Source organism: Python bivittatus, unplaced genomic scaffold, assembly GCF_059951505.1.
Source record: "Python bivittatus isolate LINGU-HERP-01145 unplaced genomic scaffold, Pbiv_v1 ctg000020_np1212, whole genome shotgun sequence".
Classification (NCBI taxonomy): Eukaryota; Metazoa; Chordata; class Lepidosauria; order Squamata; family Pythonidae; genus Python; species Python bivittatus.
This window is the reverse complement of record NW_028277030.1, coordinates 101,134,486-101,161,768: the sequence shown is the minus strand read 5'-3', so window position 1 is coordinate 101,161,768 and position 27,283 is coordinate 101,134,486. Positions and strand designations below refer to the sequence as shown.

At 37.9% G+C, this 27,283-nt stretch overlaps 1 protein-coding gene across 1 annotated transcript in view; it reads left to right on the top strand.

Moving 5' to 3' along the window:
• Window positions 1–24,014: 24,014 nt before the first annotated feature.
• KCNK5 (potassium two pore domain channel subfamily K member 5) overlaps window positions 24,015–27,283 on the top strand; it is a 37,156-nt gene continuing 33,887 nt past the window's right edge. Inside the window, exon 1 of the mRNA XM_007429384.4 lies at window positions 24,015–25,614. Within this exon, the coding sequence (XP_007429446.1) occupies window positions 25,429–25,614 (186 nt within the window). The 5' untranslated portion in view covers window positions 24,015–25,428. The remainder of the gene's footprint in view (window positions 25,615–27,283) is intronic.

The following is a 27,283-nucleotide window of genomic DNA, read 5'->3' as shown; positions in this document are numbered from 1 at the left end:
AGCAGGAAGGGCTACCCCACTTCTATTTTGCTACGATACCTCTTCTCACTCTCTGTCACTCTCTTTCTCTTTTCTTCCTGTCTTTCACCCTCTTCTGCCAGTGTTGCAAAGAAGCAGATTGCCCTCGACAGAACTCTAAACTGATGACTTGCAGAAGATGTAACACTTCTACTGTTCTGTTCATGTCACTGTTTCTCCCACCTGGCTGGAAGTCTGAATTAATCTTTGCAGCTCACCTCTCTATCTCCATCTGTTCATTTCAGGGCTCCATCCCCATTTTTGCCTCCTACATCTTTCTATCTCACTGGGCTACTCCACCTGTATGAAATTATGCAAATGTTTTATATACGTTGCCATCATCTATTGTAAGTAGTATTTTAGTATTTTGAACAGCATATCTATTGATGGATGAAAATAAATTATTATGTGTTCTGATTTAAAGGTGGCAAACACTTCCTATGTCAGTTTTACTTCTATTTGTGTAACACAAGGAGTCACGCTATTGAGTCTAAAATAATTCCCTTCATAGGCAAAATGGCAGGACACATATTAAAAAACCCAGTAGTCTAGAGACATACAACTTGAGGTTAATGCTGCATGTGGCCCCTGAAAGCCTTGGGTGCATCCCCCAGCGTTCTACAAAAGTTGCTACTGAATTGTAACATTTAGTTACAATTATGAACGTTCATTATAAATAAATATACAGTAGATGAAATCAAGCTTTTGCCCTGACTCTAGTGACTGCTTTTTGGAGGGCAATTCTAAACCCATCTCTCAAAGACAATGAGCAGCCTTTGACCCAGAAAGAAGCTGAGCATCCCTGATCTAGTCCTGTTAGACCAACATGCTGTCTCCAGTGTTAGTCAAGCAACTTTGGAAATCTGGCGATTAGACTAAATATAAACAGCCATTCCCCACTGCCATTCCCCATTTCACTGCCCTGGTGAAGAAAGATGAAATCATTGATCATGGCTGCATTTAGAGAAAGAATCCAAAATTGTGAACTGTAGAACTGTAGCTGCTTTAAATTATCTCTACCAATGATTACCAGTAAGTATTACAACAAAGAGATCCTCATTTCACAACAACAAATGATCCTCATTTCACAATTTTCTTCCCTGCTAGAATCAGATAACCCACCAACCTTGTTGGTGGATTACTTACTGCACTTCCTGTTTTTTTGTATGACTTCTAAAATTTGAGGGGGGAAAAGCCCAGAGAATATTCCCAATCCTTTTCATGACTTTGATTGACATGCACACAGGGGGTGAAAAAAAGCCACAGCAGTGAAAACATTTGTGCTAGATCGGCCAAACTGTGCAGCCATTCTACCAGCCTGTGTCTATGTTGTCCAAATGCATGATAATAGCTGAGATCTAATAAATGACAAAACTGGGTCATTTCACAAGATAAACTACAATTAAGGAAAGCTAATCAAAACAAAGTCAGAGTTATGAACTGAGGATTTTAGGCACTCTGCCTTAATCACAAACTGACCCTTGATCTGGTTTCTGATGATCAGCTAAGCCAAACCACAATATGCTACAAAAAATGTCTACTTGTATTAATATTATATTTATTCCCAATTACAAATTAACATGGCTACCTCTCTGTGTAATCCACAGAGGAAAGAGAAAAAACACTCTGTTGTAGTTCTTCCAACTTGTTGCTTCAACATCTATCTTCCTCCCTGTGTGTGTGTTTTTTTAATCAGAAGGATTTGTTAGAATAGACATCTGCAGTCACCTTCTGTATGCCAAAAAAATACTGCAAAGGTTTGCAATGCAGGAACAGAAAAGATAACATATGCCTATGTTAGCAAAATAAAGCTATTTGGCTTGCATATGCATATCAAAAATTAATCTAATAATGAAACAGAGCATGAATCAAGTTCTTTCTTCCTTTTATTATGTAAAAATCTGTCTTATGTTATTATTTGTCATGAGTTAATCTGGCACTGGTACTGCAAAACAGAAACTCCTCTTTTCTGAACAAGCCTGAGAACTTGCAGTTTGGCTTTACCATTAATAACTCCCCACATAATTTGTTTAAGGGGTTTTCCCCAACCATCTTTGTTTGCCATTATGTACAGACTGCCAGGTCTCACTTGTTGGTATGCTCCGCCCAAGACACCTGCTGGGTGCTTGTGACACACATGCTTATATGCTGACATTCACAATTCTTTCTGTTGATATTGCAAAACAAAAAGCAGTAAAAATCAAGAGATTTATCATCCTAAGTTAATTTTCCTACCCATATGTAAGTTTGGCCTCTGAGTTTACACTTCATAATAACTCAGGAAATCTTTCTGAAATGATATTTCCTATTATTCAAAACCACAATAAATTCCCCTTGAAGTTTAAGTATCACCAGTATGCATAGCATAATAATTTCACTTTCTCAGGAGTAGCTCAAGTTTTCATCCAATATTTGTTTTCGCTTCTCAGCAAGACTCCAGGATGATGCATATTTTTAAATGTTTCATTAAAAATATAAGACTCTTTTAAGTCAAACTCAGTTCTGGGTGACATCAAAGACATGCCCATGTCATTTTGTTGGCAATAAAATGGAAATGGTTTGCAACTGCCTTCGTCCGAGGTTTTTAATTTCCTGATGTCGCCTATAGTCCTGGATGCCCTGAGAGTCTTCTATCCAAATACAAATAGGATGTAACCCTGCTTAACTTTGCAAGATCAGCTCAAGGGTATATGGTGCACCCAGGTCGCATTGACTGAAGGCACCAACTCCTGCTGATGCTAAGATTTGCATTTTTAGAGTAACCTTGGTTTTCAGGAGGAGGGGCAGTGTTGGCACCTCCTAAGCTTTGGCATCCTAGGACAGTCCCAACTTGGCTTTAGGCTAAAGCTAGCCCTAAGATCAGCCAAAGTCAGCTTCGTGCTGCCATCTTGTTGGGCAGTTATTCATATGTATGGCTAAAAAACAGAGTCAGATTTTAGAAATGGAGAAAAATCCATGTTTAACAGGGCATATATATATATATATATATATATATATATATATATATATATAAAAAGATATATAGATATAGATATAGATATAGATATAGATATAGAATATAGATATATATATAAAAAGATAAAAAGTTGCTTGTCTCCATGTAATCAGAAAAAATGAAAGATTAGACATTGTGTACTTCAGTGATTCTGAAGGACAAGAAATAGCATCTGAAGGCAGCAAGCATATGCAAGGAGATAACCTAAATAAGCATATTGAAACTATTTCAAATTAGATCTTAATAACTTATTTCCAGGGGCCACTTGAAAAAGTCGCAGACAATTGCATTTGTGCATCACAATATACATTTGATAGATTTCTACTGAATTTATCTGTAGGTAATTGTGTAGAGGATTGCAATTTAATCATTAATAATTCAGTCCTAAACAAGATCATGCTAATAATGGAGCTAAGTAAAAGTATAATGTAACATCCAGAGGTGCTGCACATAAGCATCAGCTGCTGCTGCAAAAACTGATCCGTCTAAAGATGGTACCTGAATCTTCCATTTCCTACAAAACAATCCTATTCTTGGGGAAAAGAAAAAAAAAGGTTCACAAGGCAGTATAATAACGAGGATGTCTGCAAAACCTGTCAAAACAAGTGTTCCATAATTTAGGTGTGGCCACTCTTTCATTTTTCTCCATCAACAAGGCCTTGACATACACGCAGAAAAGAAGTCTCTTCATTGCATCTAGGACAAAAACAGGCTGATATTGAAAAACATGATGTCTAGGAATCCCTGATCTAAATTCTTTAAGGCTTTAAATAAAATCAGAAGTTTGAACTGTGTTGTGACAATTGTAATGTGGCCCTGCCAGTAAAAAAAAAAAAAAAGATAGAATATAAGAGGGAAGAGATATGGAGGTAAGGAATAGCATTTTTGAAGTACTGCAGTAGACAGAAACTATGCTGATATTTTACACTGCCTTTGATCCAGAGTATTTTTTTTAAAGTCAATAGGAGGACTTGCCTTGCTATATGAGACCCATCCTTGCTTCTCCTGAATAGCATCTCATAAACTATACTTAGTTTGGCTGAAATTTTAAGATTGTACTCTTTGTGTTTATATTTACTGGTGAGTTTCTTTAGTGAAATTGTAAGCATTCCATCCCATGGAGGAAAACAGTTGAATTTTTATTCTTTTTGGCTGAAGAGCTTTGTTTCATTGTGTATGATAGACCTTGAGTGGGGAATGTACCTTCAGAAATGATCAACACCCTTCAAATTCTTATCTAAAGGAATCCAACAGGAAACCTTGGAGCTCTTACAAAAATTTGGGCTGTCTGTTATTTATCAGTTTTACAAGGACACTAATCTTTGGCTATTGAGCCCTTGTGTAAATGACCAACTCACTCTCCCCTCCTACTCTTTTTAACTTAATAGAAGAGGAAAACACTGCTCCATAGAATTACATATAAAGGAAACATATTAACTAAAATGCTAGTTACAGTCTAGCTTATGATTAGCCACTGAACTTTAAACTTAAAATCAATACTGATTATGTCAGCATGACATACAGTCCAGCACATAGTTGACCAAATAAGTAGAATCTAATGAAGATATTGCTCAACTGTAGATTTTATGTTTTTCCCCCCTCACGGACTATTTCCTTGTTTTTTATATTTACAAGTTTTCACATTATAACTCATAATTATTGATTATATCTTATCATTAATCTTTCTGGGGCAGCCGCAGAGTTGGATTTAGAAATAACTTCTTACCTTAAAATATTAGCTATGTTGGCCTTTTTACATGTTTATTTTTGTCACTGTATTCAGTAAGTTATTCTTAAATACAAGTGTGTGCAAATGGTTCTTAGTGCGAAAGATTCAGATGTTTATTTATTTGTACCTTCTCTTTTCTGCCAAAGCACTCCAAGGTGGCTTACAGCAAACAAAACAAAACACAGAACAAGTACACAGTAAAAGCATTCAATTAACAAATATCAGCAATAATAAAAAGCACAACCAGGCAAATAAAAACACATTTCATGTAGAGCAAATACCTTCTGAAATAAAACAGTCTTAACTTTTTGCCAAAAAAAATCAGTGGAGAGGCAGTGTGGATGTGTGTGTTCTTTTTGCCAGAAAAGAGCACATGAAACTGATTTTTGTGAGATTACTTTTTACATATATTTCACCAGTTTGCAAAGTACAGGAGCTTTACATGACAATGAGAACTAGGGAGGGTAGATACGTATTACAAGCTACACTCACTATCTAGTATGCAGAACACAAGGTTCTCAGCTTTCTGTTAGCTACTGGAATAAATATCACTAGTACATATTGTGCTTATTGCCAGTTATACAAATTCTTCAGCATTGGAGCAACAATATTTTTTTTCTAACCAGAAATAATGTATCATTGCACTGGAAAAGCCTGAGATTTAGACTTAGGAGAACTATCATGAGCAGTCAGGGAATACAGTGAAAATCCTTTACTGCACCCCATCACTCTTACCCCAAACAATGAGGATCATACCATAGCAATATATTTTTTTAAGTGGAGACTCCTGTAATGTAGTGGGTTATCACTCTTGGATAATGAAGCTTCCTATGATCTAATAGGGTTACTTGATTATCTTGGCCCACCTGTATATGCTGTTCTTTCTGAAGACTCACTGGAATGAATTCTTCCAGACGTTTCAGTAAAGAAGCAGCAGAAAACCTAGTCCTAACCCTGTAACTGACCAGTAGAAAGGACACAATATTGGCAACATTTTAAAAAAGAAGCTTCTTAAGCCTTGCCTTAAGTGGGAGAGGAAAGGGAGGAAAACAAACAAACAAACAGGAAGAATATAACTGAACTGATTGAAGTGAGTAAAGACAAAAAGAGTTGCTGGAAAAAAGTACCTGTTTTACTGAGTGTCATGGAAGACAAAGAATACAGCTTAATACAAAGCTTAACTGCCCTCATAATTCAGCTTTACAGAATTACTAAAATGCACTGAGAGATTGATTGATTTGTGGAATTCTGAAATTAAATATTAAAAAGGCCTTTAACAGAGGCAGATTTAACATTTAAGAGAGCATTTGAAACTGCTATCTCCATGGAAACTACCGCTAGAGGTACTACAGAGCTGCAGTTAGGAGTAAAAGGAAATCCTGTATGAATACTTACACAATGACATGCAAATAAAGTATCAGATCAAAATGAACTGTGATATCATCGTGGCAGAGGTTTACACATACCTCCGTGCAGTTTTAAGGGAGATTTAAAGAGAAAATCAGCAGAAAATACAATGTGGGACATGTTCACCAAGTCTTGTCATACAGGGAGACTCAAACCATTTGCTAAAGATAAACAGCCAAGCCATTACTTTAAAAGGAGTGCAGTGATGCATGCTATAATTGAAAAAAAAATTAAATGAAAATAAAACAGGGAAATTGTTACATAAAAGGTAAAATGAGACCAGCAATGTGTCTCATCCTAGATGTGAGTGGCAAAATCATATTAATGCAATTGCATGCTGGTCCAGCTACATCAGTTATATCACAGCATGAATGTGAGCAGTATACCAGAAGTGCTAAAGTAAAGCCACCAAAAATACAACAAAATTCAATGGAGTTTGTTCTTTCAAGTTTCAGTAAAGCAAGCAGCAGAAAAATGTACTCATGACTCTAATGCCTTTGAATAATTAGTAGAAAAGGGCACTCACTCCCTAAGTTGGTATACAGGAAGTCCTCTTATAGTCAAGACTTGGATCCAGGTAAGCATGTCTATGATTTCAGCCTTAAAATTAATACCAAGTCAAAATTAAACATGTAGTTTTCTAAACAAAACTTTTGTTTTTTGCAAAAACTTTGCAAAATATTTTAAAATTGGAATTTTAAAAGTGTTTAGTGTATGTATGTGTATATATGTCTGTGTGTGTATGTATAAACATAACTGACAGTTAATGTTAACACTTTCTGAACTAGCAATATATACTGTATGTAGCATAATTGTCAACATTAGCCTCTATTCTATACTTGTGGAATTCCTTAATCACAGTAGACAATGTCCTAAGGCACATTACCTAGTAAAGTACAATATTGGGGGAGGTGGGGATCACAGAAGTCCTAAGACTAATGTAATAAGAATGGGCAGAAAACTGAGATTGCTATTTTTTAAGTGATACAATCTCTGAATCTGAGCTGCCGGTGATGTCATCCTGTTGAAATCAGTGCTTTCAGAAAGGAAGAAAACACCACAGACCCTATGCCCGTGTTGTCCAAACTTGGCCACTTTAAGATGAGTGGACTTCAACTCCCAGAATTCCCCAGCCAGCATGCTGGCTGGGGAATTCTGGGAGTTGAAGTCCACTCATCTTAAAGTGGCCAAGTTTGGACAACACTACCCTATGCATTATCCCCTGGAAATGAAAATGATGGGCTCTCTCAAGCTAGCTACATTGAAACTGTCAAACGCCTTTCTGCCTGATCCATTTTAATTTTGTTTGGTGGTTGTTGGCTTTTTTGGACAAAGAACATACAGTTATTACCCATTATTTAAGTGTATGGAGAAGCATCTATATGTCGTTTATTCAATTTACTGCTCAACCAGATGGAAATGGCTATTCATTTACAGAATGTAATGAGCATGTACATGTTCCCCCAATGCTGCTACTGGCTGTAGGAAACTGCTTGTCCTTGTATTAAAGCCCTTGCCACTTCATAGGTCCCTGGAATTGCAAGCTGTCCCCAGCAGAAGGAAGCCCAGCCTGCTTTCGCTCTGCTTCAGTCTCGCTTGCTATTTGCAAACTACAGGCTGGGAGGCAGAGGTGGGGTGGGGAGTCAACTTTCCCAAGCAAGAAGCAGAGTTCAGGAGACATATATCTAAATACACGTTCTTGTGGAAGCAAAGAAACTGGGGAATAGGGAGGAAATTCATTTGGGGAGGTTTCGAACAGCTGGATTTTGGGGGACTGCAATTATAGACATATCACCAGATAGAAACACTGTCACAGAAGATTGGAATAGTATTTTGCACTAGACATGCAGCTTTTGATGTCTGTGGCAGACCTCATTGTTCTGGAAATACACCCCTGAATTCCAGCTTAACAGTCACAGAGTTGAATGTTATTTAAAGCCCAGTTGTGGTACATTTTATCCCTTGGATGTGATTTTATTGTGACCGGCAATACAAACCCATATACGTGTGCATGTTGAAAATCTCTTCCTTGTCTGAAAAAATGCAGTCACTACGTGCACCCTAATAGCAAATCTGTGTTCCAGAAGCAAGGCTACCCTCACTGAGTTTTTTTCCTAATGGAAATAAAGCAACACTGACGATGGATGAGGCGAGCCCAAATGGAAGGAACATTATCCTCATGCAAACAGTCCGGGCAACCCCACCTATTAAGGACAAGTTTTACCTGCAATTCAGGGCCCTAAACCAGGACCTGCATCCTATCTGCAGTACTGGATTTTACTCATAAGAAGTGAAATAAAGATTTATGGTCACTAAAATACTATTAAGGTGGCTTAACAACTCTGTATTTTAAGGTATACAGAAGTTTTTTGATTTATTGAACCTACCATGTATTCTGATTTTCTGAACATACTTGGTGTAACTGTGTCTTATATAGCAAAAGACAATAACTAGAAGCATTTCTAAAATTTAGGTCTGTTTAATCTTTCATTAATAATTGGAAAATTGTTGTTTTCCATTTAATTTTCTGTTCTATTTTGGGGCACTGTCTTTGACAAAATGAGGAATGTCACTGTTTTAGAGTACATTTGAAAGCCTTGAACTGGGATAGCATCATATTAGTTATACTCTGTATCATTTTGAGTCCTCTTGGTAAGGTTTTGATGGAAAGCAATGTCCCAGTGGGAAATCTGACAATTATAGTATAAATCATTAACAAATGGGTTCTATTGAGTTATAACAGTTCTGAATAGAAACAAAGTACTACTGTCAAATCATGCAGATAAATTATAAATGTTGGGGCTGGCTGGCTTTGTTTATTTTACAAAAATTGTCCTAAAGCCAAAGTTTTGTCAGAAATGTAACAGTGCATGCCATACCACTTTGAATCTGAAAGAAAAAAGATACTTCCTTTTTTAAAAAAATACCCATTTAATACCAAACTGTTCCTATCAAGAATCTAGGTGTGGGTGTGGACTACCTTGTGGGCTCGAGGGAGAGTTCTGAGAATGGTTTGATATAGTTTTGGTCACCCTGGAGGTCATCCAAGCTGACTTGGTCCGGGCAAAATTCACAAAAACAGAGCTTTCTTCCGTGGTGTCCTTGGTGCTCTCTGAGCTGTCAAACCATGGGAATCAGTTCTGAGCAGTTTACAAACTTTTATGAATTATCTTCAATGTCTACTTTGGTGTAGACTATAGCATACAATTTTTATTGTAATAGTTCTTAAAAATAATTAGGCTTTTAAAATGAAAATAAACATGGAGTGAGGGTGTTCAAATCACAGTATACTTCAGTACCATTCTACAAAGTAATTAAAAAGGCAAAATACATTATCTCTGTGAAATACTGGAATATACAGGTCTCAATATTATTTTTGCCCTATAAAACAAAACAAAAATTGCTTGGGATGTTGTATATCCATCTGTATGTAATTTAAGTTAAGCTTCTGTATTTCAGTACAAGTGCCTGCTTCTGCATCTTGAGCTTCCATACTTCCATCAGGCCTGCTGCCATTTCAGTGAATGTTTTTATTCAATACTGCACTGTATACTGAATGAATGCATACATTTTATATTAACTGCTTTGACACTGTGGTTTTATTTTATTTTTAAACGTAACTGTAAAGCACTTGAAATAGTTTTTTTTTTTAAATAAATAAAGTACATTTCCTGTTGAACAATTTCAGGCTGTTAGAAAAACACTACCTCAAGAAAAGATAGACAGTATAGATCAGGCCCAACACGTGGGAATATTCCAAGTTATCTTCTGAGGCTCACAGATGAAAACCACTGCTTTAAAACTACAGTATTATAACAATCACATTTGAACAATGTACAGTATTATAAAGCAATCGGTGGAAGCCTTCTAAAAGTAAAACTATCAGTAAAGGAAAGGATTCTTTCTGTCTGTTAATTCTCTTATGTGTTCCTCTTCTGATTAGTTATTGACTCTTATCCTGACAGTAGAAATAAGTTTAATTGGAGGAAAAAAATGTGCTGGGATGCTCTTTGGAAAATAAAGCAGATGGGCAAAACATCATGCCTCCAACTGCCACTGCTTCCATTACCAATGCCTCACCAGATTTTTAAACTTTCCTGCTAAACAAATGCCAGTCTACAGCACCAGTGCAGCTTAAGCCTGTCCAAACTCATTTACTTCAGTTGTGAAGCAAAATCATTACTATTGTGATTACTTTTGTTGTTTGAATATGGTATCAAGAAAATAAGGAAAATATATATCTCTGCTACTATATATTTTTGTTATATTTGCTGCTTATTCTTCTGTGGGATAAAACTCTACCTCTGCCTAGAGTCCTTTCTGGAAAAGCTGCAGCAATTCTTCTGCCAGCATCTGTGGCCTCTGACAGGTTAAGCAAGACAGAGTTACAAAGCATTTTGAACATCAACATTTTAAACAGACATTTCAATTTATCACCATTAGCAACACCTCAAGCAGTTGCTTATATAATACAGACTTCCTTTACTGTCCTTTTCCATTTGCTTGATCTAGAACAATTTTTCTGACACTTATTTATTTGTTCATACACTTGATTTAGGAAACATCTGTACTGCAAATGTGTCTTAGACATACAGCTTGGCTGAAAGATATTTCCCTTCTGGATGGACAGGCTGAAACAACTGATGACCTACGCAAATAGTACGAATGATTGATAATCATGGAATTGCTCACAACAGTATTATCTGTTCCTCCTCACAGTGGCTTTTCTGCTTTAATTTGGTTTATTTTTAGCCATTTAAATGAACCATTTTAGTCTTTTTCATTAACTCAACTAACAGGAAAAATGGTGGGGCCCATGTGACAGGTGCTCAGAGTGAACAATAAAGATGCTGTTTAAACAGAATGGGTGAGAAAGAGGCAGGGAGTGGAAAAGAAGGTTAAAAAAAGAATGAACAATTTATGAGGTCAAGAAAAGAGGCACTTTGAACCGGCAGACATAATGAGAGTTGCCAGCTATGGAAAACCACTTAAGGAAAAGTCCACCCCTACGAATGTGGAATAAAAGTATCTGTGCCTTAGACAGATTCTTTCTTGCCATGGGTACTCGTTCTGCAAGAATGGGGAAAAAAAATAGCTAGTTGTAATTCAAATAACAAGAGAGCCTGAAGTGAAAGTTCCAAAGAAAAAAGAATATTTGACATAATCATAAGATTACTCTTGCTTCTAACTGAGTTTCTTTCCCACTAAAATTATATTTAAATGTTTTCTCACACTGGCTCGGATTGGCTGTTTAAAAAAAGAAAGGGGGAAAAAAAGCCAAAGGAAACAAGCTGGCAAGGTGTGGTGCACCTAATAATGTTTCCTCACAGAAAAGGGATCTTAATGTGTGGGTTTTATTGCCTTATTTTGCTAAATGTCAACTGATTCAGTTACTGGCCATCTTCACAAAAAGGACAAGTAAGTACGACATTTTTCTCTGAAGAATCAGTCTTTTTGTACATTTGATAACAGTATAAAACCAAACTTCCTTCATCTTGCAAAGCTTCAGGAAGTAGATAAGCAATCACAGTCTTCCATCTCCAAATGTTTCATGAAGGCAATGAAAAATCCAATATAATATATCAGAATTTGAACCTTTGGTGCAATCGGCAAGCCAACTATTTCAGAATACTCATGATCACGTCAGTGGGTGTATCCTAGTAACTTTTCCTGAGTATGTAATTTAAGGTTTAGAACTTGTGATGAAATGTATTTGTACTTATTGCTTAGAGAATTAGGTACTACTAGAAGTTCTCTCACACACACACTGTGTTAGCAAATAGAGTATAACCATTTGTTAACATTCAGTTCTACTTACCATCATATTATATTCCTGAACCTCAAGAAAATGGTTGATTAAAATATCCTAAAGTGGCAATGAGTTGCACAGGATAACTTAGAAAAAGTAAATCTTCATCAACAATCATTTTAATTTAATGTCATAAAATGCATTTTGTTCTAATGTATGCTGAGCCTGCTTATTACAGGCTCCAGAAGAAAAACGAATCTAAACAATTAACATCATTAAATACATTGCAGTTTTTGGTTTTGTTTTAAATGCCAGGAAGTAGATTGATATTCTCAATCTACTGCACACGCATCACAGGGGATATCTTTCAGGGGTGCGATATACACAAAATCTCAGATGATACAGATGCAGTGAATACAAACCAGTTCCTTCGTTAAAAGCACACAAACCTCTCCCTGTATGTCTTAGTTCCGTAGCATGAAACATTTACCCATTCCCTTTTATCTATACTGTCAAAAGCTTGTTGGCATGTGGGAGTCCACCTTACTTTGGATGGCTTGTTTTTCAGATTAAATCTGTATGGATTTGGTTTTGGGTGGCGAAATGAAGGATAAATCTACTACAATACCCCACTAACCTTTTTTTGTTGCTTCTCCCCTATGTTTATATCCCAGGGCAGAGTTAAATTTTCTGTAGGGTGTCCTCTACTTTTATCAGCCTTACACAAACATTTTTCTTTCTTTGGACACCCCTGAGTCCCTAATAATCCTCAGTGTGTGGGAAGTATATTCCAGCCTCTTCTAGTTTCCCTTCCTGTTTGGCCTGAGGTCTTGTGGTGACTCCAACTACTTCTGAGGACTTCTGTTGTCTGACGTTTTCAATTAACTTCCATTAGGAAAGAAAATTAGTCCCTATAAGATCAAAAGGAAGCCTTGGGACTTTTTCTACTAGAAGATTCCTAACAGTTCTTTCTATTTTAATCTGAGCCTGTACTAAAGACACCGTATGTTTTTTTTCAAGGACACTTGTAAGGTTTTCTTTATCTTGCTGAGTCACACTGAGAACTAAAGGGGGAGAGACCTTTAGTTCTTCTGCTCAGTGTCCACAGGAAATCCTTGATTTATGACCACAATTGGGACCAGAATTTCTGTCACTAAGCAATGCAGTTGTTAAGTGAGTCACATCTGATTTTATGACTTTTTTGCTGTGGTCATTAAGCAAATTACCACGGTCATTAAGCAAATCACACAGTTGTTAAGCGAATCTGGCTTCCCCTATTGCTTGTCAGAAGCCCCCTGGGAAGGTCGCAAATGGCAATCACATGACCCCAGGACACTACAACCATCATAGATACATGCTAGTTTTCAAGGGCCCAAATTTTGATCATGTGACTGCGTGGACGCTGCGACTATTGTAAGTGCGTAAGTAAATCTCTTTACTTTCTGCTTGTACTTGGGAGTTAGGGTGTGCCTTTTTCTTCTTCTCTATTTCTAGCCTCCTTACATAAAGACAAAACTGTGGATATGTGCCTAGAGAGAGAGCCTGGGCAATGCCTTATAGAGCCCTAGCCCTTCTAGGACCAAACTCCCTTTTCCTGGGTGCAGGTTCTGTTTTCCTTTTCATTCAAAACTCTTGCATGTTTAGCATCCCACCGCTAGCACCAAATGTGAGGGATTCTTTTGAGAAATGGTACAGATCACCAACAAAGAGACCGTTGTTATCTTCCTTGTGTTTCCAGGAGGCTTTTATTACACAAAAATTTAACAAACTTATTTCTAACCTCTACCTTAACACATCACTAAACCTATGTTATATTATATTATACTAATGTCTCTATGCCTATGAGTTTATCTAATTCCTAAATAGTCTTATAAACAGTTCTGTTCTCCTTTGCTGCCTGAGCTTATAACAAAGTCTTTAGCCACCATTTAGCCAGCTTCAGGTTAGTTGGCTTCTGTTGCTGTCAGCTGCTGAAGCATTGGCTTTGCAGAGTTTCTCAGTCTGGGCTAGGGGCAGGGGGGAAGAAAAGGTGCTTTCAGCAGTTGCTGGCTGTAGGCTCTCAGCATCTCTGCTTCCCCTTTCTGCTTGTCTGTTGTTGGTTTGCTGTAGTCTAAACCTGCTCCCGCTTTACCATCAGTCACCTGTTAAGCTGATGGCTGCTCCACTCCCTTGGCTGCAAATTCTTCCTCTCTGCTCTCCCACAGGACACACATTGTCCGCTCTCCAGTGCTATCAGCATTTTCCTTTTATAACTGGAAACCAGGTGTGGTCCAGTGCTCTTCAGGCTACCGTAAAGTCCCAGGGGAGCAAACAAAGGGAAGGAAGAGTGCTGGCCACTTTCTTTCACAATCATTTTTTCTAACATTAAATGTGTGCCTTTCTTAAAATAGTCTCATTTCATTTATTACAAGCATGTTAAAGCTTAAGCTAAAATGAAAAGTATAAAACTTATGAATTGAATGATGATTCCATATCAAACAGATTATTGATGGGGTTCACACAGCAAACTATACATAATATCATTTGTTTGGACTTGGCTTAATGCAGTAAGCCAGTGTTGTGCAAACTTGGCCACTTTAAGATGAGTGGACTTCAACTCCCAGAATTCCCCAGCCAGCCATGCTGGCTGAGGAATTCTGGGAGTTGAACTCCACTCATCTTAAAGTGGCCAAGTTTGGACAACACTGCAGTAAGCAAATGCAACCGCAGCCACTGTTGTTTGTAAGTCAGTATGAATATAACACAAAAAGTTTAGTGCACTGTGTGAATCTAGCCAGAATTGCAGTACAATCCTGTTTATGCCTATGCAGAAGAAGATCCCATTAATTTCAATGAGACTTAGTCCCAGAAAAACTAATACAGTTTTCTATATGAAAAACCCATAGATATGTCTGACTTTATAGATGACATAATAAGCAATAAAATGTCATCCTCCATCTAATTTGACTTTTGGCCCGGAAATCATCACTCATCCTAAGATCTTGAGAATGTCAATAGGTTCAGTCATACAGCACATAAGAAGACTGGTACTTCTATTTATGCATTCCATCTCTTAAACTCATCAATGTATTCAGCATTCAAATGTATTTATAGCTTATCTTTCCTAACTGTCCAGGCTGGCTCACAATAATAACATTAAAATGGCTATTAAATCAATCAAAGAGCAAGTGTAGTGATTGAACTGTTGGACTGACATCAGGGAGAATCAGATTCTAGGTTACCCTTAACCACAGAAATTCACTGGCTGACTTTGGGCCATTCAGTTTCTGTACATCACAGGATTATTCTTGTGAGAAAAACAAGAGGGAGTACCTTGTACACTGCCTTGAACTCCTGAATGAAAAGGGGATATAGATCTAACAACTAAATAAATAAATGATAACTAAAATATTGTAATTAAGGTTGTAAGTTATATTCCAATATGACATATGGGCTCTATTGAGCTGGAAACCACTAAATGTAATTCTCCTAGCAAGCAGGTAATGCACATTCATTTCAGAATGGTAACCAGATTCAAACAATTAAGAGTCACTTTTTGTGAGATGAGTGGTATCTAAATTTGAAATATGAATAAATACATAAATACATAATTTAAATTTCTTCGATTGTATTAAATGTCATCTCTCAGTTTTAGCTCTACCTCTCCCGGTATCCGTAGTACTTCCCATGTTTGTAAAATTCTTTATGGAGAAAAGTGTATGATTATCATCCAAAGAAAAAATAATAGAGTCTCTCTTTAAATACTTCAAATGCTTTATTTTGGCTTTTATATAAGTATTTTAAATAATCCAGCAGTTAATTCAAAGAAAAATCAAGGAACTGGGCCTCAAAGGTTCCTTTCATTTCCATGGTTCTTCAGATATACATAGCACTGATCACTGAAACATCTTCCATCTGAAATTCTTAATTTTTTCCAGAATTCCACTAAATATGAATAAAATCAGCACTTGGTTTCAAGCATTTCCATTGCTTATCAATGATGTTTCTATTCATTTTAACACCCAATAGCCTATTTCATTTTATTGGCTGGAAAGGAGACTGTTCATGAATATGTCTACCCTATATTTATTCTACTATTCTACTAGCAACTATGGGATTGCTATTTATGTCAGCATTTAGCTGCTTTCACAAATGCCCAATCATCTCCCATGTTAAAGAGGCCAAAAGAACAAAACTAAAACTAAAAGAACAAAAGTTAGCAGCTACAAGCATTATGCTAGTTGAAGACATAATTCATTTCATGCACCATTTGATTATTTAAAGTTGATTGTTACGTAAGCATTCATAATCGCTCTCTAAATACAACAGAGATTTGCGGGAAATCATTCTACTTAAATTACATGCATTTTGTCTAGACTTATCATGACTGGTGATTTAGTCTTAAGGCATTCATTAGGAGTGTAAAGGACTTAATGAAGGGCTTAAGTAAAATTACACATTTCTGCAGAGGTGCAAATAAAATATTTTCAGCTGTCTCAAGAAAACAAAATGCAGGTAAGTTTCCTTTGCCTCTATAAATTCTACACATGCTTGGCAGAAACAACTTGGTTGACTTCTAAGTTTGGGCGTGGGAAGAATGTGATGAAAATCAATGCTTGAAAATTCCTAGAGCCCAGAATCAGCAGGAATGGGAGGATACCAAGGTAGGGGAAACTTGTAGAACAAAGTTTCTGGAATTCTTTTCAACCTCTTATAGAAGCAAAACTCTGGAGCATGTGACCTGGAGGAAGGAGAACTTAGAATGGAGCAGACACCAGCATTCCAAGCCATTGCCCCATTGTCTCTCCCTCAGAGATGCACTGAGGATCCCCCCCTTGCCCCGGATGCCGTTTTTGACAGCCCTGGGCCAGATCCAGTCCATTTTCAAATGCATTGTTGTTGTTGCCAGCTTCTCTTGCCCTACCAAATTTGGTCAGGTCTCTACTGTTTTCAGAGAGTTATCCTGTTGATGGACAGACAGAATTCTAAGCCCTATTATGTAATTTCTTTCCAGCATGCCATTGAGTTGCAAAGAATAAATTCACTTATTTATTTAATTTATATGCTACCATATCTCTTGGTGGTTCACAACAATTATAAAACACAACAATAAAATCTTCACAATTCATCTCAAAGCCGTCTGGAATAACCAGCTTCTGGAAGACTGTTAACAATGGAGCTAATCACACCTCCAAGGGAAAGCCATTTGAGGGACTGGGGCCATCTTACAGGAATAACACTAAGCTACGTCCCTGAAATGGGGTTCTATTAACAGCCTCTCCTGGGAGATTTTCAGATAGCTCAAATATGATTGGAGGAGATGGTCCTGAGAGTGCTGTCAAGCCATAAAGGGCTTTATAGTTTAAATCAGCATTTTGAATTCCATTTGGAAACCTACAATAGGGACTGCAAAACAATAATAAGCTACTGTCATGTGAAATATTGATGAACTTTAAGTAAATACTGAGTTTCATCAGGCTGAAAGGGCAAAAATAAAAATGCAGGAACCTTCTTTATTGTGCTTCCCCTTTAAAATTATATAAAGTTATTTAAAAACATATTTATTTAATTTCTATAGATTCAACAGCAGAAGCAAAAATATACTAAATTAAAACACCATAATGCTAGCCAGATATAATGCATCTACTCTTTATCCTATATGATAAATATGATCTCTCTTTCCACAGCCTATAGTTTTACAAAACAGGATTTATATATTTATTCGATTGATGTGGCCACTCAATTCACAAGAGCAACTCTGGGTGACTTGCAGTTTGAAGAAATGCAAAAAAAAAAAAAAAGGAATTTAAAATAAAACAAAATATAATAATAAAAAAAAACCTTTAGAACATAAGAACCAACTGGATAATGGAACAATAGAAATAACAATAATGACAAAAGCAACCAAAGGCAAATAACACAAGTTTCATTCAAGGATCTTACATTCTAGATAGGTTCATCCCATGGTCTCAGGGGAAGAGCCAGGTCTTTAGGGCCCTGCAGAAGGACAGAAGAAGTGGGGCTGTCTCAATCTCAGGAAGGAATGACATTCCATAGGTTCTTCCCTTCATCAATAGCAGCATCCTAATTAAGATGATCCAAGATATAAGCCATTTCAGGTTCAAAGGACATAGTAAGCTTGAAACTGGAGGGCCCTTGGGAAATGAATGGTCACCCCTGTGCCTACGTATTGTATTACAGTATTGCAGGTTTGAGTTTTATCATGATTTCAGATTTTTTAAAAAATTATATTTAGTGTATAAAAATATAATAAATATAATAAATAAACCTCAGTTAATGAGAGTGCATGATAAAGTATCATTATATGTTAGAGTTGTGTAGCACTTTGGATGCAACATGGAAAAGGTGTTTTGGAGTGCTTGGGAGTGCTCATCCAAGCGCTCGTTGGCAACTTCTTAAAGCATCTGTGGCTTTTCCTGGGTCTTTTCCTGAGTAGCTACCCTCCACTGCTGCAGGGCAATCTCAGGAAAGGATGCACTAGGAACCCATGTGCCGCACAGCCCTACCAAATGTGCTTATATAACTGCAAGTGTCATGTGAATATGGCCAGTAAGTATCATACAAAGAGAGGCAATGGCTGACATTGACTTAATTAAGAGCAATGACTACAGAGAAATAACAGACTTGGACATAAAAGGCACTATCTCCTAACAAAAATATGATTAATGAAACCTGTCAGATGATTTCCCCAATCTTCTCAAAGAGCTTTGCATAAGATGTTTGAATTCATAGCTGCCTGGAGCATTAAATATTCTAACACAAGGCATCAAAAGCCTTACAACAATTGCTTTCTATAGAACTGAAACAAGAGATAAAAATAAATGGATGAGATGCAAAGACTTATTAGAAAAAGAACAAGGAGAATATAAAATCAAATCAAAAGAGCAATTGGCTTTAGAAGGATATACTTTTCAATGGCTTTCTTATATGCAATATAAAGAAAAATTTAAAATTGATAAAAAAGAATTTGGCTTTGAACAGAATAAATCAGAATTTGAAATTCAATTATGTGAAACAGGTGTACACTTAATAGCAAAAATGTATAAATTATTGTTGAGAGAAGAAATGGTTGAAGAACAAGTTAAAGAATGCATGATTAAATGGGCAAAAAATATTGGACATAATAGATATATGCAGCAATGGGAAAATATGTGGTCTAAAGGATTAAAATTTACTTTATGTTATAATTTGAAAGAAAATTTTTATAAAATGTTGTATCGATGGTATATGACACCCCAAAGACTATCAAAGATGTATGGGACAATTTCCAACGTTTGTTGGAAATGTAACCAACAAGAGGAGTCGTTTTACCATATGTGGTGGACATGTAAAATTGCAAAGAAATTTTGGACTCAAATACAAACCTTGATGCAGAGCATACTACAAATACAGATTCCATTTAAACCAGAACTATTCCTGTTGGGGATAATGGATTTTCAAATAGGAAAACATCTTATTAGAATTACTCAATACATGATTACCGCAGCAAGACTTCTTTATGCACAATTTTGGAAAACCCAGACACTACCAACAATACAAGAATGGTTGTTAAAACTGATGGAAATGGCAGAAAATGATAAACTGACTTGCTTATTAAAAGAAAACTCAAATAACTATTACCTTAAAGAATGGACACCATTGATGGACTATTTGCAAAATGCAGGTGGGGTGAAGCTTACATGGGGATTTGAAGATTAGATTATAACTGTAATGGGATATACTTTGACAAAGAATTACTCCTACTTAATGTATTAAAAACTAGCACTTATGATAGTCTTACTATTCCTAAGACCAGAGATAGATTGGAAGTTATCTATTTTTCATATCTTTTTTCTTTTTCTATTACTTTATCTCACTTTTTCTTTTCCTTTCCTTTATAATTTGTATTTCCAATTTTCTTTTTCATTTCTAACTTTTAACTTTGTAACTTTAAAATTTCAACAAAATATTATTTTAAAAAAAAGCCTTACAACAATTAAAGCAACTTGTTAATATGTAATACTTTCTTCTACTTTCTCCAATGCAAGACATATTTTTAAAATCACATTTCTTATATGTTTCAACTTTGTCAACCGAATTTCACAATAAAAAAAAAACATGCCAGCCCTTAGCCGTACTTTACCTGCAGTTCTGCAGCATCTGGTTTTGTAAGCATGCAGGTAAATAACTAAATAGGTAGTTGTGACAATCAGATGCCTCTGATGTTAGTATTTGCTGCATTTCCAACAGCCAATCGTTGGTATCGTGAATTTCCTGATTGCACACAATGCTTATGGCACTGCATATTTCTGCCTATGACTTCTTCGGCTTAGTTTCCTTCAGATTGTTTGCACACCTCTGTGCCCCATAGTTTAAAGAATTAACTCAGATGCTTGAGTTTACGTAAGAACTGAACCATGAATTAATTATACTGGCTAGATTAGTGTAACATATTGAGCCACAAGTTAATCAAACACATTTTAGCCTGTTGGGTTCTACAAAGCCAGCTAGGGTTTCTTATTCTTTTATGTCATTTTGCCTTTTCTCCCTTGCTTCAGCTTATACCTGGAACTCCCCAACAGAATTACATAATGCTGCTTTTCTATTTTTCTTTAAATTCCTTTGCAGAGCTCAATTTTCCCATGACGACTTTGCATGAACCTTTGGTTCCCATTCACTATGCAGCAATAGGTAAATGTAGTTCTTCAAATCTTTCTAATTCCATCTTCTATCAGCCTTAGTCAGGTGGAATTCTTTTGTTGCTGTTGTGCTACTCACAGTTACAAGCACTGAATTCATTTGCCAATTACTAGTCTAGTCATATCATTCTGGCCTACCACATCTGGGTTGTTAAAATATGGATAACCACTAAATGGCAGCAAAGAGATCTTCCTTCTTCTTTCTTTTTTTCCCCCAGTATCTCTTTGCATTTAGTGTTTGTCCAGGTTTTTGTAGCCCAGATAAATTAGACTTAGGTCACGAATCTCAAACTCCCAGCTTGTGGCTGACAACAGAGCTAGGGAGAGCAGTTTGCCAACCTCAGGTGGACTCTGCAGGTCTTCTCTTGGGTTGGGAGGAGTGGGTAGCTCTATGAAAGGGCTGGGGGAGCTGTGTTCCTGGCCTGCATTGGCACATTGTCACAGATGGGATCAAGATTCACTTTCTACTGCTGCAGCTTCTCCTTTGGGAAGGGTGCAACTTAGTGCTTGGGAGGAAGTAGGTTGCTGCAGGTGGAGTAGCTCCAGGGGCAGCTCTACTCCTGACCCTGAATCAGAGGACCATCTTCATCAGAGCCTGAGGACCATAGATGGTTGCCATACTTCTCAAAATCAGATCTGTTTGATGAGTGGAACTTTTCTTGAGGTTCAGGGAAGGGAGGGGGGATTTCACTGGAGGCTCTGTTTTGTAGTAGAGTTTGTTATTTGACAGATTATGTATGGTGGTGTGCTGTGGTGCTCTTCATTTTATTCTTTTTTTTTTCCTTACTAGAGACTTTTCTACTGGTGTATGGGAGAGCTACAGTGTTATAACCCTTGGACTGGTCCTTATGTGGCTCTTGTAGCAATCTGAGTTTGAGATCCCTGGCCTAGATCCTTTTGTATCCTGGCATTACTACTTTGCCCTTTAGTTCTTATATAAACTGGGAGTAAGAATTGGTCTTTAAATGTTCACAGAAAGCCGTGGGAAATGTTCTGAATGCAACACCAATATTTAAACAGCAACATATGAAGGAAGAGATTAAATAAGTATTTATTTATGGACTTTATCCGCTGCCTCAACCCAAGTAGATTACTTTGTAATCAGGGCTGCATTCCCATGCACATATATGAGAATAAGTCATGCCCTAGGAACAATATAGGTATTTACCTGATACCAGTTATGTATCATGTAGACATCTAATATAGGTAGCTAGATACTTAAGGTGACAAGAGCAGCTCTCCATATCTGAAGACAGGAGCCATCTCAGTCTACCTGAAAATTCTGTTATGAAAGCACCTAAAGTTTCAAGAGGAAAAAGGATAAAAAATAGATTAACCACACTGGATTGCCTACTAATGTATGAATTCCACAGTTAAATCAAAAGCACACACTGTTGACAGAGGGAGAAATTGTCAAGCTTTGCTTATGTGGAAACTACTCAAGAATCAGCATTAAAATTATCTGATTTTTCTACAACTTTCCTATAGTAAATGCATATGTAAGATCATACATACATACATACATACATACATACACCTAATAAAACATTTGCAAAGTACATAGAGGATGAAGACAAGTCACTGACAGCCTGAGCCTGTGAATACAGGATACAAACCAAAATTCAATTCTAATTACCAATAGTTTCTTTGATTACTCCAGAGAAGTTCAGATTACGTATGAGAATTGAATCACCTGTATTACACAGCAAGAAACAATGTGGGGAACACAGGCATCTAGTACAAGCTACGATGATGCAAAAATGATGTAACATCTGTTGTACTGCCACAACAAATCTTAATCTTTTGTGCTTATTATCAGATGCAGGTATGCAAGTCATAGGGTATGTGTCATAATGCACATTTCATTGCTTGCCCCTTCCACGCAGACATTGATGATGTAGGACTATAAAGACTGAGTTATTAAGTTTACATATTGTATTCTCTGTATGGGATTTATCAGGTTTAGTTAACATATTTAAAGTTTTATAATTTCTAAACTAAAGGAAAATATTCTGGCAAATCACATAATGGTTTACCCAGAGAGCAATTATTCCAAATGTTCCATATGATTATCTTTCTGCAGCATTGAATTAGACATGGGAAAAAGCTGCAGAAAATGATAGAAAGAAGCATCAGTTACTAAACACAGATTTGTTTTATCTCAAGGCTTTTTATCTCACAGCTTTCAACAATGTTGCAAGGATAGTTGGGCATAAAACTTTTAGAAACTGCACTCCATTTTCCTGGTGTCCCTTAAATTACTGACAATGTTAGTTCTCAGTATGTGTGTTACATGTGTAATTTCTTCCTTGTATCTTTATTGGCCTTAGCCTGACACTATGTCCATACTGGTTCTCTGTACACATGTAGCTCAAGCTTTGCATCTATGATGACATTATCCTGTTATCTTGATTAAAGATTCATTTTGCAGTAGCAGAGATTGGAAACTACCATGAATAAGGTGAGCTCTACATGGCTGCCAAGTCCAGAAATTACTTTTATATTGATTGTTTGGTTGGTTGGTATGTGCCATCAAGTCATTTTTGACTCCTAGTGACCACATAGATAGATTTTCTCCATGATGATCTATCCTTAACCTGTTCTTTCAGGTCTCCCAATGGTGCACTCATCACCACTGTAACTGAGTCCATCCACCTTGCTGTTAGTCATCCTCTTCTTCTATTTCCTTCCACCTTTCCCAGCATTAGAGCCTTTTCCAGACAGCTGGGTCTTCACATAAAAAGTCCTTAGTATGATAATTTCAGCTTGGTCATTTGTGCCTCAAGTGAGAACTCTGAGTTGATTTGTTCAATGATCCATCGGTTCATCAATACTTATATATATATTTCCCTAATTAATTATTCTAACAACAAATGCTACTGGAATTCCAAGTCACCATCCAGCCATCCAATCCACCAGGGTAGATTAGCCAATGATCTCATCCTGGATTAGCTGGTTAAAAATACCTTGCTCTCTGTGAGTAAAACAGCCACAAAAATGAAGACTCAACTCCAAATTTTCCATGGTAAGAGGGCAGGTAAGCAGAAGTTTCTGAAATGTAAGTACAGGAAAGTAATCAGAAGCAGCTGCCACTGCTTTCTACTGCTATTGCTCACCTAATTTTCTCAGCTATGAAGGGCAGAAAAAGTGAGCAGAGGAAAAAGAGATGGCCACTGCTTCCTTTTGCAAGTTATTTTGGTTTTTCAGTCCCAGTATATTTTGAGGACACCAGAGAGAGGAAAATTGGCCTTGATGGTGCTGCACCAGCCAGGAGAAAAGTAAATGAGGTAGCTACTCCTGACACATGTGGTGGTAGAGAGGCCCAGACAAGGAAACAGACTGACATGATACTGCTCTGCAGACAAGGCCAGCAGCCCAAATTGTTAGGCAGCACTAGGCTGCCTAACAAAAGACAATACATGATCCTCTTCCTGTGTCCCTTCAGTGATGTGGCTGGAAGATGGAGCTCATTGAGAGAAGAAAACAGAGACACCATCAAAGCAGATTGCCAAAGGCCATCCATAATTTGTAATGAGGACTGCCCAACCTCCCCATCAACATAGCTATTGGTGAAGAGTTTTAACTCTAAAACAATAATTTTACGTGGTTCCAGCTGTGTTCATCTGTTACAGCAACAACAAAAAGTTTTGTGGCACTCTAAAGACTCATGTTAATAATCACATTTTCTTAAAACACTGAGAAAACATGGAACCCACTCTGACAATTAAAGTATCAGAGCCTTAGTTATCACAGCATCGCAACAACATTAGCCCTTATCTCCATGCAACTCAACAGATCCTGGCCTTGGCTCACTTTTTCTCTACCACAAAACCCAGAAGAACAAAGAGAGCCAGGGCTGATCACAGTAGACATGGAGTCTACTAATAACTAACTTTATTAGGGGATAATCAGTGGCTCCCTTCATCAGATAGGCTCTTGGTCTCAAAGGTGTTACAAGACAGTGATTCTACCTGAGGGAACCAAAATGCCTATATCTTGAGGGTTTTTGCTTGTTTCGAAACAGCTGACCGGTGTTAATCTTTCTCGCAGCCCTAAGAGGGCAGGAAAATGTAAGTGTGGGCGTGGGTGTCACTCGCCAGGGCATATTACGCAGGACCCCACCCACTTCAAGGTAAGAATTAGTATATATCTCAGTTATCTGCGCTGTTTGCAGCTCACCCCACCCAGGCGGTGGCAGTAGCAAGCCCTAACCGTCCCACAAGCTGGCACAGCACCTAAAGACTGCACGCATTCAAGGGCCACGCTTCAGTTGCGAGAGCGCCGCCGACTGCGCGGGCTGAAGGAAAGTCAAAGCGGAAGCGCAGGTTTTCGTACGTAGCCGCGGCGGTTTCGATCAAACCCGCCGTACAGCGCGCCGAGCCGGGCACCACGAGGGGGTCTCGCCACGTGGGACAGAGCGAAGCCGAGAGACCCTCGCTCTTTTGGCCGCTGCTGTTAGTGCCGCCGCCGCTGGCAGCCAGCTGGAAAACGCTCCGCATGCGCCGCTCGAGGAGGCGAGTGGGAGAAGAGAAGGGCTCCAAATTCAAACGACGGATGCCGCGAGGAAACCGTAGGAGTAGCCCGAAGCAAACTGCTCGAGGAGCAGAGCAATAACAGGGACAAGAAAGAAACGGCGGTGGGAGGAGAGGAAAATAAAAATAGGAGTTGGGGGAGGAGGAAGGGGTGGGAAGCAGAGGCCGGGTGAGGAAAGAGAGCGCGCAAGCGAGGATCCCTGGCATTCTCTGCAGACGGAGGGTCGATCTCTTCCTCGCTTATTGCTTTCCTGCCGGGGCACCCCCGAGTCGTTTCCTCTCCCTTCCGCTGAAGCTGAGGCTACCTACTGTGCACCGCCATGGTAGACAGGGGTCCTCTGTTGACGTCGGCTATTATCTTCTACCTGTCCATCGGAGCAGCTATCTTCGAAGTACTGGAGCATCCTTATTTGCGAGAGGCGGCCGAGGGCTATAAGCTGAAGAAGACGGAGCTCCTGAAAGAGTTTCCCTGCCTGGGCCAGGAAGGACTAGATAAAATCCTGCGGGTGAGTTTAAAATAAAGTTCCTTCCCGCCTTCTCTTCCGACTCGAACAAAATGGGTTGTCTGCTTTCAGAGTGCATTGCTCCTGGTTGCAGATTCTCAAAGGGCACTCGTTACATTGTAAGATTAAGCAAATGGCACCTGCAGGAATTCAGATATGCACCCATTCTCATAGCTGTCTTACCTTGCAATATGAAAAAGAGGGATATTGTCCCCTGAATGAGATATGATTGTATTTCTCTCGGAGGTAGGAGCCAGATCTTGGAACACAGTAAAAACATTGTTCAACTCCCGAGGGCCTATTGCTAGGTATGTGCCTCTTCCTGCACTGAATTGCACAAACTTAACAGGGCATGAGTAACATTCAGAGTCACTGAACTCTGCTATAGTGGAAAGTATGGGTTTGCAGAACAAATATCGATCTCTGAAATTGTAGTTAAAAACAGATTGCTTCAGAAGTGTCCACATTCACCTGGCTTGTTCCTTATATTGTGAAAACCAAGCTGGTCATATTTTAGTAGAAGTTGTTATGCTTTGCCAGGGACAGACTTGGTACCATGTTGGAGCGTTTATCTCAATAGCAGGTGCTTTGCTTGCCGTTTCTTTTCTTTCAAATGCTGTGCATTAATGCTATCAAAATTTACCATGTGAGCAGATGAAGAGAATTGTATTTATGTCTCTAACGTGCAAGGGAGGCCAACTCTGTAATCAAATTGTAGTCTTTAAGTTTCCTTGCAGTTCTTGAATGGTGGCTTTTAAGATTCTTGCCAAAAGGAAAAGGTTATATGTCAGTAGGCAGGTAAAAAATTTTGTTGAATAGATACGGGCAGCATAACCCCTGGAATAGTTGGTACATCTCTGGTTCTCAAAAGGTCAAAGGTGAGCTGTAAAATAATTTACTGGAAATTATCCTCCATGTGGCACATGAGTTATGCAACTTCTTGTTCCTTTAACTTGTTTTATTTTCAAAAACCCTTACTTAGATACAGTGATACATCTAAAGTGAGTAGAGACGCAGTAGACCTCAGGGAATTTAGACTGCAAGAACCCCACTGACTGGACTTCATAAGGATCTGAAAAACAAAGGAGGGTGCTGAATGCTTACTTCCCTTGGACCTTTGTTTTGCCTGCCTCTTCTTATCTATCTGTTAAGCTCCAGTAAGTGGGAAAGTTTGTCTGGCACTTGTGTTAAGCTCTGTCATGCACAGAGGCCAGAGAGTACAATAAAGAATGCAGTATATTTGTTATGACTGAGTGAGTCACGGTTTAGGCCGGGTCCTTGCTGCACTTCTAGCCTTTTGCCTTTAGCATAGAAGTGTTAGCCTCTTCTGCAGCAAGAGTCTTGTGGCTCCCTTTAAATGAATGTTTAGCATATGGTTTTCTGGATTACAATCCAATTCTTGTAATGCAAATCTTTCATTTTTTAAAAGATGTTATGCTCCTTAAGGAAAAGACACTAACTTTTTTTCCTGTAAAAGAATGGCATGTTAGATATTGGCATACTGTATGTATATGTATGGATTACATAGTTATAGAAAAAAAATATTGTGCTCACTAGTGCACTATGTGCCATATATTTCATGGCATCAAAACAGTTTTGTGACACGTTGGCGGACAATTCTAGAAGCTCTAATCCCAACACTCTAGGAGTTGGTGTGTTTGAGGAAGGCAGA